Below are 12,500 nucleotides of genomic sequence, written 5' to 3' on the forward strand. Positions count from 1 at the left end.
CACTCTATGTTCACTCTATGTTCACTCTATGTTCACTGTGTGTTCACTGTATGTTCACTCTATGTTCACTCTATGTTCACTGTATGTTCACTGTATGTTCACGATACAGTGCCGTTCACTCTAGAATGAGAGTCTCGACGTGAAGCAGCTGTGTTTATACGGATCACTGTGTGAGGCTGTATTTTACTAGCGCTTCATCAAATGCTCTTTTAATGAGCAGGAATGGGTCTTTTGGGTGTGGCTGAGGATTATGGGTAATATGAGCTAGCTGACATGTTCACACCCCCACAGTAATCACTCAGTCTCTCTCTCTCAATCTCTCTCTCTCTCTTTACGCCTTTCTTTTTGCTTTCTCACGGACAGCGTGAAAACACACACACTCACACACACACATATACATACTCACACACACACACACACACATATACATACTCACATACACACATATACACACATATACACACACACCTATACACACTCACACACACATGTGAGTGTGTATAGGTGTGTGTGAGTGTGTATAGGTGTGTGTGTGTGTATGTGTGAGTGTGTCTGTGTGTGTGTATGTCTATGTATGTGTGTGTGTGTGTGTGTGTGTGTGTGTGTGTGTGTGTGTGTGTGTGTGTGTGTGTGTGTGTGTGTGTGTGTGTGTGTGTGTGTCTGTGTGTCTGTGTGTGTGTGTGTCTGTGTGTGTGTCACACCTTGTTTAACTCTATTATTTGAGTAGAATGTGTAGGTCATTGAGGTCCTGAGATCAGATTGAGTGTGTTTAACCAGCACCTCCCCCAAACACAGACACACACACACAGATTTAAGATGATTGTGAGTTTAGTGAAAGAGAAACACAGACAGTTTGAGTTTGTACTTCATTGACATGAGCAAACTAATACTGCAGTACCTCGTACCATCACTTTATATGTGGCTGTATTGAAGTATTAAAAGTGAGTCAGGACTGATTTAAGCTGTCATGATGTCATGTTTCCCTTCATTCTGAATATCTTTCATTTGTGTGTGTGTGCAGCGTGTGGATCGAGTCAGTATAAAGCATCCGTTGGCAGCAGTTTGTGTCGTGTGTGTCCTGAGAACAGTAACACACATTCATCAGGATCCAGTGTGTGTTTGTGTCACCCCGGGTTCTACAGAGCGGCCGATGAGCTCTCCGACATGGCCTGCACTAGTAAGACTAACGACTGATTAATAAAACACTTATTTTCTCTGGGAACTCTGGGAAAAATTTTTAAACTGTGTTTGTACAGAACCGCCGTCTGCGCCGCGCAGCATCATCGCTCAGACCAACGATACGGTGGTGACGCTGGAGTGGTCAGAACCGCTGGACCATGGTGGCCGCTCCGATCTCACGTACAGCATCGAGTGTGTGCACTGCGGAGCGTTCATGTGTGTTCCCTGCGCAGACAGCGTCACCTACAGGCCGGGGCAGGTGGGCGTGACCGGGAGGCGTGTCATCATCCGCGGGCTCCTCCAACACACCACGTACACCTTCACAGTCCTCGCTCGGAACGGCGTGAGCGCTGTCAGTTACACAAGCCCCGCCTCCACTGCCATCAACGTCACCACCAGCAGAGACGGTGAGAGTCACGTGTCATTCACTAGTGATCTCAGGAAACCGGTCAAGAACACGTCCAGCTCATATTTAACCATGAAACATCTGAAATAATCCAGTCCTGAACACCTGTACAATGACCTACCTGTGTGTGTGTGTGTGTGTGTGTGTGTGTGTGTGTGTGTGTGTGTGTGTGTGTGTGCAGTGACAGTTCCTGTATCAGGTATCAAGAGAACGGGAGCATCGGAGACGAGTGTGTCACTCAGTTGGACGGTTCCTCCACCGATGCATCACAACCTTCAGGAGTATCAGCTGAGATACACTTTACAGGTGAGAGACAAACACACAGACAGAATGTGATGTGGTGTGTGTGTTCACCTGATCTTTGACCTTTGACCTGTGTTGCGTAGGGTCAGGATGACGGCTGGCAGTACATCAGCAGTAAGAGTAACTCTGTGGTTCTGAATGGTCTCAGTCGTGCGTCACAGTATCAGGTCCAGATCCGAGCCAGGACCGTCGCTGGATACGGACACTTCAGTCCCACTGCTGCCATCAGAACGCTTCCTGACGGTACTCGGGATGTTTTGTCACTTTTGAGAACCGTCGTGTCCCCAAACTATCTCTAAGCACGTTCGCACGCGGCTGCCTGACACACAATAACCGTCTGTGATTTGTCTCTCAGAAGAAGAATCTCCGTCACGTTTGATCCTCACTGGCGTGCTGGTCGCTGTTGGACTGCTCATCCTCATCGCCATGGTGATTGTTGCCGTGTTCTGCTTCAGGTATGATCTAGTGTGTTTCTCACCTGAATATCACAGGAGCTTTTAATCAGATTCTTCAGTCACTTGTTTCCCAGCATGATGTAATGCAGTGGTGCGTTCACTTACGTTGCGCTCTTGTTCTCGACAGATACCGTAAACAAATTCTTGAGCAGGTAGTTAAAGGGCTGTTCACCCCAAAATGACATTTCAGTGCGAAGATGCCTCTTTCGTAGAACACCAAAGGAGATGTCAGGCAGTATATCTCAGTCACCATTCACTGTGCATCTTACTCTCCATACAATAAAACTGAACAGTGACTGAAACAAACATTCTCCCTAACATCTCCTTTAAGTGCCATGGAAGAAAGTCATACAGGTTTTCAACAACAAGAAGGTGAGGACGTGATGACAGAAATGTAATATTTGAGTGAACTGTCACTTTAAGAGTCAGTCGTTACATTAAAAATAACAATTTTAACAAATGAAATCCTGAGAGGAGCGAGGAGCTACATGTACGAAACTCAGTACACGTGTGTAACATGCCAAGACCTGCAAAAGCGTCTCTTTGACCCATGCCCTGAACTCAACAGGAAGTTGGCCATCTTTATTTTTCTCTGCTGTTTTTTGGCTCAGTTTTTGGCATTTCCAGCCCTCGTACTTTAACAAACTCCTCCTAGAGATTAAATCAGATTAACATCATATTTGGTTTGTGTAATCTAAAGGCCTTGGCGATGCTAAATTGCGAAGCTTTTGAGTTTTCTTTGAACAGCGTTGCCGTGGCGGCCTGGCATAATTTGACGTTTCGCCATGAAACAGGAAGTTGTTATAACTCATACATACAATGTCCAATCTGCCTCAAACTTCACATGTTTGATAAGAGTCCCGGCCTGAACACATCTACATGCCAATATTCAGTTATAGTCATAGCGCTACCTACTGGCAACAGGAAGTGACATGTTTTGATGTATAGTTATGAAAGTCATATTTGTTGTAGAGTAATAAGTGTCTTAACTTAATGAACTTTCCAGTGAGATGCAGCTGAAATAGGCCTAGAAACTGCCTGAGAAAAACACGTTTTGATGTTTGATGTTATCAAAATTGTTGTGAAATAAAAAGCCTTTGCATCCTTAACTCTCCTGTCCTCACAAAGTTACATACAAATACATTATTTTAACAACCTTATGCAACCAGAGCCGTCCAGAGTTGCATTCATGTTTGGCCGAGATCTTGCATTGATGACCGGAGAGTCGAACCAGTCCGTAAAGCCTCATGCAAAGACTTTCAATGGGGTTAAATGAAAATATGCCATCAGGGAAGATAATATCCATTGATAACCTGCTCATTACTGCATCCAGGTAGTCAGCTGACTTCATTTTACTGCTGCATAACGTTACTGAACCTTGACCTGACCGATTCAAGCACCCCCAGATCATAACACCGCCTCGAGGCTTGTACAGCGGGCACTATGCATGACGGGCACTTCTCTTCTTACCCTGATGTGCCCATGTCTTCAGAAGGGGGTACATCTGGACTCATCAGACCACATGACCTTTCTCCATCACTCCACAGTCCAATCTTTATGCTCACAAGTCTTTCTTGTGTCCACGCAGCTGTGGAAATGCTCTTCCACTATTTAACACAGCCGTGAGCTCTACTGTCCATGTGGTACGATGTTCACCAAGCGGTTTAGCGATCTACATTTGTTCTGTGACGGAAGCTGATGGTTTACCACTGTCCTTCCTGATCTTAATAACACACCGACAAAGCTATATTGAGTCATTACAAACTGGTAAAAGTGTACCGTATCTGGTGCCGCCAGTATCCCGGGATCAGAGCCCTAGATAGTAAACCTGGGGCATTAACTATATAGTGAACAAGTCAGCAATGTGTGAGCAATTTTTACTGTAGACAGAGATAGAACATGTGTGAGAGGGGAACAGGAAGTGTCCACCCAGTGCTGTCTACATACAGACTCTTACTGGAACAATGAATCTGACCCCAGGAGCACTCACACATGATACATCTGTAAAGAACAGCCAACATGCAGAGATGCAACCAGGTCATGTGACCCCGTTTATAATGCAGTCCCAGTGTGTCACATGACCTGAACCAGCACAGCTTCGGGGTGTCCTCACACAACAGAGTCATGAGACAGGAATTCATCAACACCTACTGAGGAATCTTATCACATATAAACACTGTTATCCAGCATGAGAGACTCGTTCTGTTCAACACCACACATCTGTCTCACTCTCAGTCAGACTCAAACCATAATTCATCTTTTTAAAATGTCTTGTAAACACTTTCTGAAGTCACACTAACAGACCTTGATAATGAGATTGTAGGTCGGCTTCATCCAGTATGTTTACAGCTTAATAAGAGCATTAGTGTTGCTGTACTGTAAACAAGACGCTTTGTTTTTTGCACCGCGGGGCGACCGGTGCTCTTCACAAAACTGCTGCGTGCCGATCTGGGCCACTTGCAGAATGTCCATAACAGATCTGTCTGTAAACACTGCAGCGTGTGCGCTGTGGAGCATGATTGCATGATTGATTACACACAGGAAAGACGCGGGCCGCTTCACTAAAAGGCGAGAGGTTTATCATCATGAGGGCTTGTGTATGCCACACACACACACATGCAGAAAAGTACAAGTTCACACACTAGCTAAAAGGATATTTAATGACAAAATATTTAATAATGATTATATGAAAATATTCTTTTAGAATATATTGATTGTGGAGCGGAGGGGGGGGTGCGGCCGATCAGAATATCGCGCGCCCGGTCCCCAATCGGCCTGATAAGGCGCGCGAGGGATAAAGGCGGCCGGTGACGATGGTTCGAGAGAGAGAGAATTATGGGCATGTCCGTAGTGTGTGTTTGTTTATGTGTTTTGGTTTAAGTTTTCATTAAATTATCATTTATATTGACAAGCCGGTTCTCGCCTCCTCCTTGCCCATCCTTGAGCTATTTTACATTGGTGCCGAAACCGGAAGGAGGAGGGATGCCCGCCGCAGAGTCCTCGACACTGCCGCCCACCCTGGGGAGCCGCTGCCATCTTCCGGTGACGGAGTAGCCCGACCGCCGGATGCGGGAACGGCCGTCGTCCGCGGGGCAAATGGGGACTGGATAACCCGACTGCCTGGAGCGAGGGAGCCGCTGCCGGGGGCGGTCGGGCTACTCCGTCACCCGGAAGATGGCAGCGGCGCTCCCCAGGGTGGACGGCAGTGTCGAGGACTCTGCGACGGGCATCCCTCCTCCTTCCCGGCTTTCGGCACCAATGTAAAATAGTACAAGGAAACCAGCGTCAACTTAAAGGGTAAGTCTTTTTAATCTTTTCTTTAAAGGGTATGCAGAGACAGTCTTTTCTTCTTTCTCCCGTGCTCCGTCGCTCCTGCCCTTTTTATGCTGCTCTCCTCATGTTACTGCAATCAGACACGGGTGTTAGTCATCATTTAGCTCAGGTGTGAGCGCCCTTACCGCTTTTCTCTCCCGGACGGGCGCTTGACCACGCCCCCGCTGCCACATAGATATATTTAGAATTTTAATGAGATGGTAATCTACTTCCCTGATGTAAAAGGCTTAAATGTACGCTACAATACTAGTTAACACCGATGGGTCCATGAGAAAAAATTATCGTGAAAATATTAGTAACTGCAGTCTTGACTAACACAAAATATTAATCGTTTGAAAGTTTAGAAGTTCAACTTTATAATGCATGTAGACATTATGACCAAAACTGAACAAGTGCTTTGACATTTACAGATAAATCAGAAGTGTTACGATATGATCATTTATATAAAACAATTGAAGTGATTATCTTTCAATCGAGTCCCCACACAAGATAATCAGATGTATAGATCATTAGATAATCCACATGAAGCACAATGTTACATATGACCACCAGGAGATGGTGCCAAATACATGACACAGACTCAATGATGACTCAAATGACACAGAATGAAACTCATTCTGTGAAATCTCATGACTAAAATCACGTCTGCATGCTATGCAAACCTTTAGTCATTGTTGTGTTTGCATGTGTAATTAGTTCTTATGTACAATTATTATCTTTTATTTGTTTGGAGATGTTTTTGGACAGTTGAGTACGGTTGAAGAATGGTTGAGTACGGTTGAAGAGTGGTTGAGTATAGTGGAGTACGGTTGAAGAATGTTTGAGTACGGTTGAAGAGTGGATGAGTACAGCTGAGTAGGGTTGAAGAATGGTTTAGTACAGTTGAGTATAGTGGAGTACGGTTGAAGAATGTTTGAGTACGGTTGAAGAGTGGTTGAGTATAGTGGAGTACGGTTGAAGAATGTTTGAGTATGGTTGAAGAGTGGATGAGTACAGTTGAGTAGGGTTGAAGAATGGTTGAGTACGGTTGAAGAATGGTTGAGTATAGTGGAGTACGATTGAAGAATGTTTGAGTACGGTTGAAGAGTGGTTGATTACAGTTGAGTATGGTTGAAGAATGGTTGAGTATAGTGGAGTACAGTTGAAGAATGTTTGAGTACGGTTGAAGAGTGGATGAGTATAGTGGAGTATAGTGGAGTACGATTGAAGAATGTTTGAGTATGGTTGAAGAGTGGATGAGTACAGTTGAGTAGGGTTGAAGAATGGTTGAGTATAGTGGAGTACAGTTGAAGAATGTTTGAGTACGGTTGAAGAGTGGATGAGTACAGTTGAGTAGGGTTGAAGAATGGTTGAGTATAGTGGAGTACGGTTGAAGAATGGTTGAGTACGGTTGAAGAGTGGAGGAGTACAGTTGAGTAGGGTTGAAGAATGGTTGAGTATAGTGGAGTACGGTTGAAGAATGGTTGAGTACGGTTGAAGAGTGGAGGAGTACAGTTGAGTAGGGTTGAAGAATGGTTTAGTACAGTTGAGTATAGTGGAGTACGGTTGAAGAATGTTTGAGTACGGTTGAAGAGTGGATGAGTACAGTTGAGTAGGGTTGAAGAATGGTTGAGTGTAGTGGAGTACAGTTGAAGAATGGTTGAGTACGGTTGAAGAGTGGATGAGTACAGTTGAGTATGGTTGAAGAATGGTTGAGTGTAGTGGAGTACAGTTGAAGAATGTTTGAGTACGGTTGAAGAGTGGATGAGTACAGTTGAGTACGGTTGAAGAATGGTTGAGTACAGTTGAGTACGGTTGAAGAATGGTTGAGTATAGTGGATTACGGTTGAAGAGTGGTTGAGTACAGTTGAGTACAGTTGAAGAATGGTTGAGTACGGTTGAAGAGTGGATGAGTACAGTTGAGTAGGGTTGAAGAATGGTTGAGTATAGTGGAGTATGGTTGAAGAGTGGTTGAGTACAGTTGAGTACGGTTGAAGAATGGTTGAGTATAGTGGAGTACAGTTGAAGAATGGTTGAGTATAGTGGAGTACGGTTGAAGAGTGGTTGAGTACAGTTGAGTACAGTTGAAGAATGGTTGAGTACGGTTGAAGAGTGGATGAGTACAGTTGAGTAGGGTTGAAGAATGGTTGAGTATAGTGGAGTATGGTTGAAGAGTGGATGAGTACAGTTGAGTAGGGTTGAAGAATGGTTTAGTACGGTTGAAGAGTGGTTGAGTACGGTTGAAGAGTGGTTGAGTACGGTTGAAGAGTGGTTGAGTACAGTTGAGTATGGTTGAAGAATGGTTGAGTACGGTTGAAGAGTGGTTGAGTACAGTTGAAGAATGGTTGAGTACGGTTGAATAGTGGTTGAGTACAGTTGAGTAGGGTTGAGTAGGGTTGAAGAATGGTTGAGTACGGTTGAAGAGTGGTTGAGTACAGTTGAGTATGGTTGAAGAATGGTTGAGTATAGTGGAGTACAGTTGAAGAATGTTTGAGTACGGTTGAAGAGTGGATGAGTACAGTTGAGTAGGGTTGAAGAATGGTTGAGTATAGTGGAGTACGGTTGAAGAATGGTTGAGTACAGGGGTGAAGAATGGTTGAGTACGGTTGAAGAGTGGATGAGTACAGTTGAGTACGGTTGAAGAATGGTTGAGTACAGTTGAGTATAGTGGAGTACGTTTGAAGAATGTTTGAGTACGGTTGAAGAGTGGTTGAGTACAGTTGAGTACGGTTGAAGAATGGTTGAGTACGGTTGAAGAGTGGTTGAGTACAGTTGAGTAGAGTTGAAGAATGGTTGAGTACAGTTGAGTACGGTTGAAGAGTGGTTGAGTACAGTTGAGTAGGGTTGAAGAATGGTTGAGTACGGTTGAAGAATGGTTGAGTATAGTGGAGTACAGTTGAAGAATGTTTGAGTACAGTTGAAGAGTGGATGAGTACAGTTGAGTAGGGCTGAAGAATGGTTGAGTACGGTTGAAGAGTGGTTGAGTACAGTTGAGTAGGGTTGAAGAATGGTTGAGTACAGTTGAGTACGGTTGAAGAATGGTTGAGTATAGTGGAGTACAGTTGAAGAATGTTTGAGTACAGTTGAAGAGTGGATGAGTACAGTTGAGTAGGGCTGAAGAATGGTTGAGTATAGTGGAGTATAGTGGAGTACGGTTGAAGAATGTTTGAGTACAGTTGAGTACGGTTGAAGAATGGTTGAGTATAGTGGAGTACAGTTGAAGAGTGTTTGAGTACAGTTGAAGAGTGGATGAGTACAGTTGAGTACGGTTGAAGAGTGGTTGAGTACAGTTGAAGAATGGTTGAGTATAGTGGAGTACAGTTGAAGAGTGTTTGAGTACAGTTGAAGAGTGTTTGAGTACAGTTGAAGAGTGGATGAGTACAGTTGAGTACGGTTGAAGAGTGGTTGAGTACAGTTGAGTACGGTTGAAGAATGGTTGAGTATAGTGGAGTACAGTTGAAGAATGTTTGAGTACAGTTGAAGAGTGGATTAGTACAGTTGAGTAGGGTTGAAGAAAGGTTGAGTATAATGGAGTACGGTTGAAGAATGGTTGAGTACAGTTGAGTACGGTTGAAGAATGGTTGAGTATAGTGGAGTACAGTTGAAGAATGTTTGAGTACGGTTGAAGAGTGGATGAGTACAGTTGAGTACGGTTGAAGAATTGTTGAGTACAGTTGAGTATAGTGGAGTACGTTTGAAGAGTGGTTGAGTACGGTTGAAGAGTGGTTGAGTACGGTTGAAGAATAGTTGAGTACAGTTGAAGATTGGTTGAGTACAGTTGAGTACGGTTGAAGAATGGTTGAGTACGGTTGAAGAATGGTTGAGTACGGTTGAAGAGTGGTTGAGTACAGTTGAGTACGGTTGAAGAGTGGTTGAGTACGGTTGAAGAGTGGTTGAGTACGGTTGAGTACGGTTGAAGAGTGGTTGAGTACAGTTGAAGAGTGGTTGAGTACGGTTGAAGAATGGTTGAGTACGGTTGAAGAATGGTTGAGTACAGTTGAGTACGGTTGAAGAATGGTTGAGTACGGTTGAAGAGTGGTTGAGTACGGTTGAAGAGTGGTTGAGTACAGTTGAGTACGGTTGAAGAGTGGTTGAGTACGGTTGAAGAATGGTTGAGTACGGTTGAAGAATGGTTGAGTACAGTTGAGTACGGTTGAAGAGTGGTTGGGTATGGTTGAAGAGTGGTTGAGTACGGTTGAAGAATGGTTGAGTACGGTTGAAGAGTGGTTGAGTACAGTTGAGTAGGGTTGAAGAATGGTTGAGTACAGTTGAGTACGGTTGAGTACAGTTGAGTACGGTTGAAGAATGGTTGAGTACAGTTGAGTACGGTTGAAGAGTGGTTGAACAGTTGAGCAGGGTTGAAGAATGGTTGAGTACAGTTGAAGAGTGGTTGAGTACAGTTGAGTATGGTTGAAGAGTGGTTGAGTACAGTTGAGTACGGTTGAAGAGTGGTTGAGTACGGTTGAAGAGTGGTTGAGTACAGTTGAGTAGGGTTGAAGAATGGTTGAGTACAGTTGAAGAGTGGTTGAGTACAGTTGAGTACGGTTGAAGAATGGTTGAGTACGGTTGAAGAGTGGTTGAGTACAGTTGAGTAGGGTTGAAGAATGGTTGAGTACAGTTGAAGAGTGGTTGAGTACAGTTGAGTAGGGTTGAAGAGTGGTTGAGTACGGTTGAAGAGTGGTTGAGTACAGTTGAGTAGGGTTGAAGAATGGTTGAGTATGGTTGAAGAGTGGTTGAGTACAGTTGAGTAGGGTTGAAGAATGGTTGAGTACAGTTGAAGAGTGGTTGAGTACAGTTGAGTATGGTTGAAGAGTGGTTGAGTACAGTTGAGTACGGTTGAAGAGTGGTTGAGTACGGTTGAAGAGTGGTTGAGTATAGTTGAGTACGGTTGAAGAGTGGTTGAGTACGGTTGAAGAATGGTTGAGTACGGTTGAAGAATGGTTTAGTATAGTTGAGTACGGTTGAAGAGTGGTTGAGTACGGTTGAAGAATGGTTTAGTACAGTTGAGTATAGTGGAGTACGGTTGAAGAGTGGTTGAGTACGGTTGAAGAGTGGTTGAGTACGGTTGAAGAATGGTTGAAGAATGGTTTAGTATAGTTGAGTACGGTTGAAGAGTGGTTGAGTACGTTTGAAGAATGGTTTAGTATAGTTGAGTACGGTTGAAGAGTGGTTGAGTACGGTTGAAGAATGGTTGAAGAATGGTTTAGTATAGTTGAGTACGGTTGAAGAGTGGTTGAGTATGGTTGAAGAATGGTTTAGTATAGTTGAGTATGGTTGAGTACGGTTGAAGAATGGTTTAGTATAGTTGAGTACAGTTGAAGAGTGGTTGAGTATGGTTGAAGAATGGTTGAGTACGGATGAGTATATTTGAGTACGGTTGAAGAATGTTTGAGTATGGTTGAAGAATGGTTGAGTACGGTTGAGTACGGTTAGCTCACCGTGCCAAAGATTCTGGGCCAAGAATGGTTTTTAATCGTGCCGAGCCGTGCTCAAGTGGAAATGCTGCCGTAAGCGGTCCGTAACATGCTCAGAACCGTTCGACCCGATGGTGGAAAAGCGTCTATACTCTCTCTCTTAGCGGTAATCAATTGTTATCTAAATTAATAAACAATTAAATGTTTATTTTAATAATGCAGAATGCACGATCTCCACATTTTGAATAACAGTTTAAATAATAATATGTAAGAAATGTGAGTATTGGTATGTAGCATCAATTACATTTATTGTTTTATACTGTTAATTACTTGTTTATGGTATTTCTTACGAAACGTAATAAAGAAAGCAAATATTTAACCTCAAGTGAAATTGTTTTAATTAATAGTTTTTTGCATTGAAACATTATTTGAATTTTGATTGCATTAAATGATTGTTATTTAAACGTCTGTGAGTGTGCACATGATTAATAACGTCTCTCTGCAGGCGCTCGAGCAGGACGAGGGATCCAGAGGCAGATAAGAGTGCTCAGTTTCTGATGGGACAGGGTGAGTGTCAGCCAATCAGATCATTTGAAACATTACTTTGAGTTTCTTCTGAACGCACTGTGGTGACGGTCGTGTTGTCGTGGTGACGGTCGTGTTGTCGTGGTTTCACAGGTATTAAAGTGTACATCGATCCATTTACATACGAGGATCCAAACGAGGCCGTGAGGGAATTCGCCAAAGAGATCGACGTGTCGTTTGTCAAAATCGAGGAGGTTATTGGTGCTGGTGAGTGTGTCTGTGTGTCTGTGTGTGTGTGTGTGTGTAGTGTGAGTGTGTGTGTGTGTGTGTGTGAGTGTGTGTGTGTGTGTGTGTGTCTGTGTGTCTGTGTGTGTGTGTCTGTGTGTCTGTGTGTGTGTGTGTGTGTATGTGTCTGTGTGACTGTGTGTGTGTGTGTCTGTGTGTGTGAGTGTGTGTGTGTTTGTGTGTACATGTGTGTCTGTGTGATTGTTGTGTGCAGGTGTGCTGTGTGTGTGTGATTGTGATTGTGGTGTGCTGTGTGTGTGTGTGTGTGTGTGTGCGTGATTGTTGTGTGCAGGTGTGCTGTGTGTGTTTGTGTGATTGTTGTGTGCAGGTGTGCTGTGTGTGTGTGTGTGTGTGTGTGTGTGTGTGTGTGTGTGTGTGTGTGTGTGTGTGTGTGTGTGATTGTTGTGTGCAGGTGTGGTGTGTGTGCAGGTGTGTGTGTGTGTGTGATTGTTGTGTGCAGGTGTGTGTGTGTGTTATTGTTGTGTGTGTGTGTGTGTGTGTGTGTGTATGTGTGTGTCATGTTTCATGGGTAAACAGCAGTAAAACACCTCATCTCATGTTACAGTATTGTGTGTGTGAATGTGATATTGTTCTTATGAGCTCACGCTCATACCTGTGTGT

At 43.8% G+C, this 12,500-nt stretch overlaps 1 protein-coding gene across 1 annotated transcript in view; it reads left to right on the forward strand.

Moving 5' to 3' along the window:
• Positions 1-12,500, forward strand: part of LOC127618762 (ephrin type-B receptor 4b-like) — a 52,026-nt gene that overhangs the window by 31,125 nt on the left and 8,401 nt on the right. The window contains exons 5-11 of the mRNA XM_052091395.1: positions 1,022-1,177; positions 1,257-1,586; positions 1,767-1,891; positions 1,972-2,131; positions 2,244-2,343; positions 11,575-11,636; positions 11,748-11,861. Of these exons, the coding sequence (XP_051947355.1) occupies positions 1,022-1,177; positions 1,257-1,586; positions 1,767-1,891; positions 1,972-2,131; positions 2,244-2,343; positions 11,575-11,636; positions 11,748-11,861 (1,047 nt within the window). The remainder of the gene's footprint in view (positions 1-1,021; positions 1,178-1,256; positions 1,587-1,766; positions 1,892-1,971; positions 2,132-2,243; positions 2,344-11,574; positions 11,637-11,747; positions 11,862-12,500) is intronic.

Source organism: Xyrauchen texanus, chromosome 25 (genome assembly GCF_025860055.1).
Source record: "Xyrauchen texanus isolate HMW12.3.18 chromosome 25, RBS_HiC_50CHRs, whole genome shotgun sequence".
Lineage (NCBI taxonomy): Eukaryota > Metazoa > Chordata > Actinopteri > Cypriniformes > Catostomidae > Xyrauchen > Xyrauchen texanus.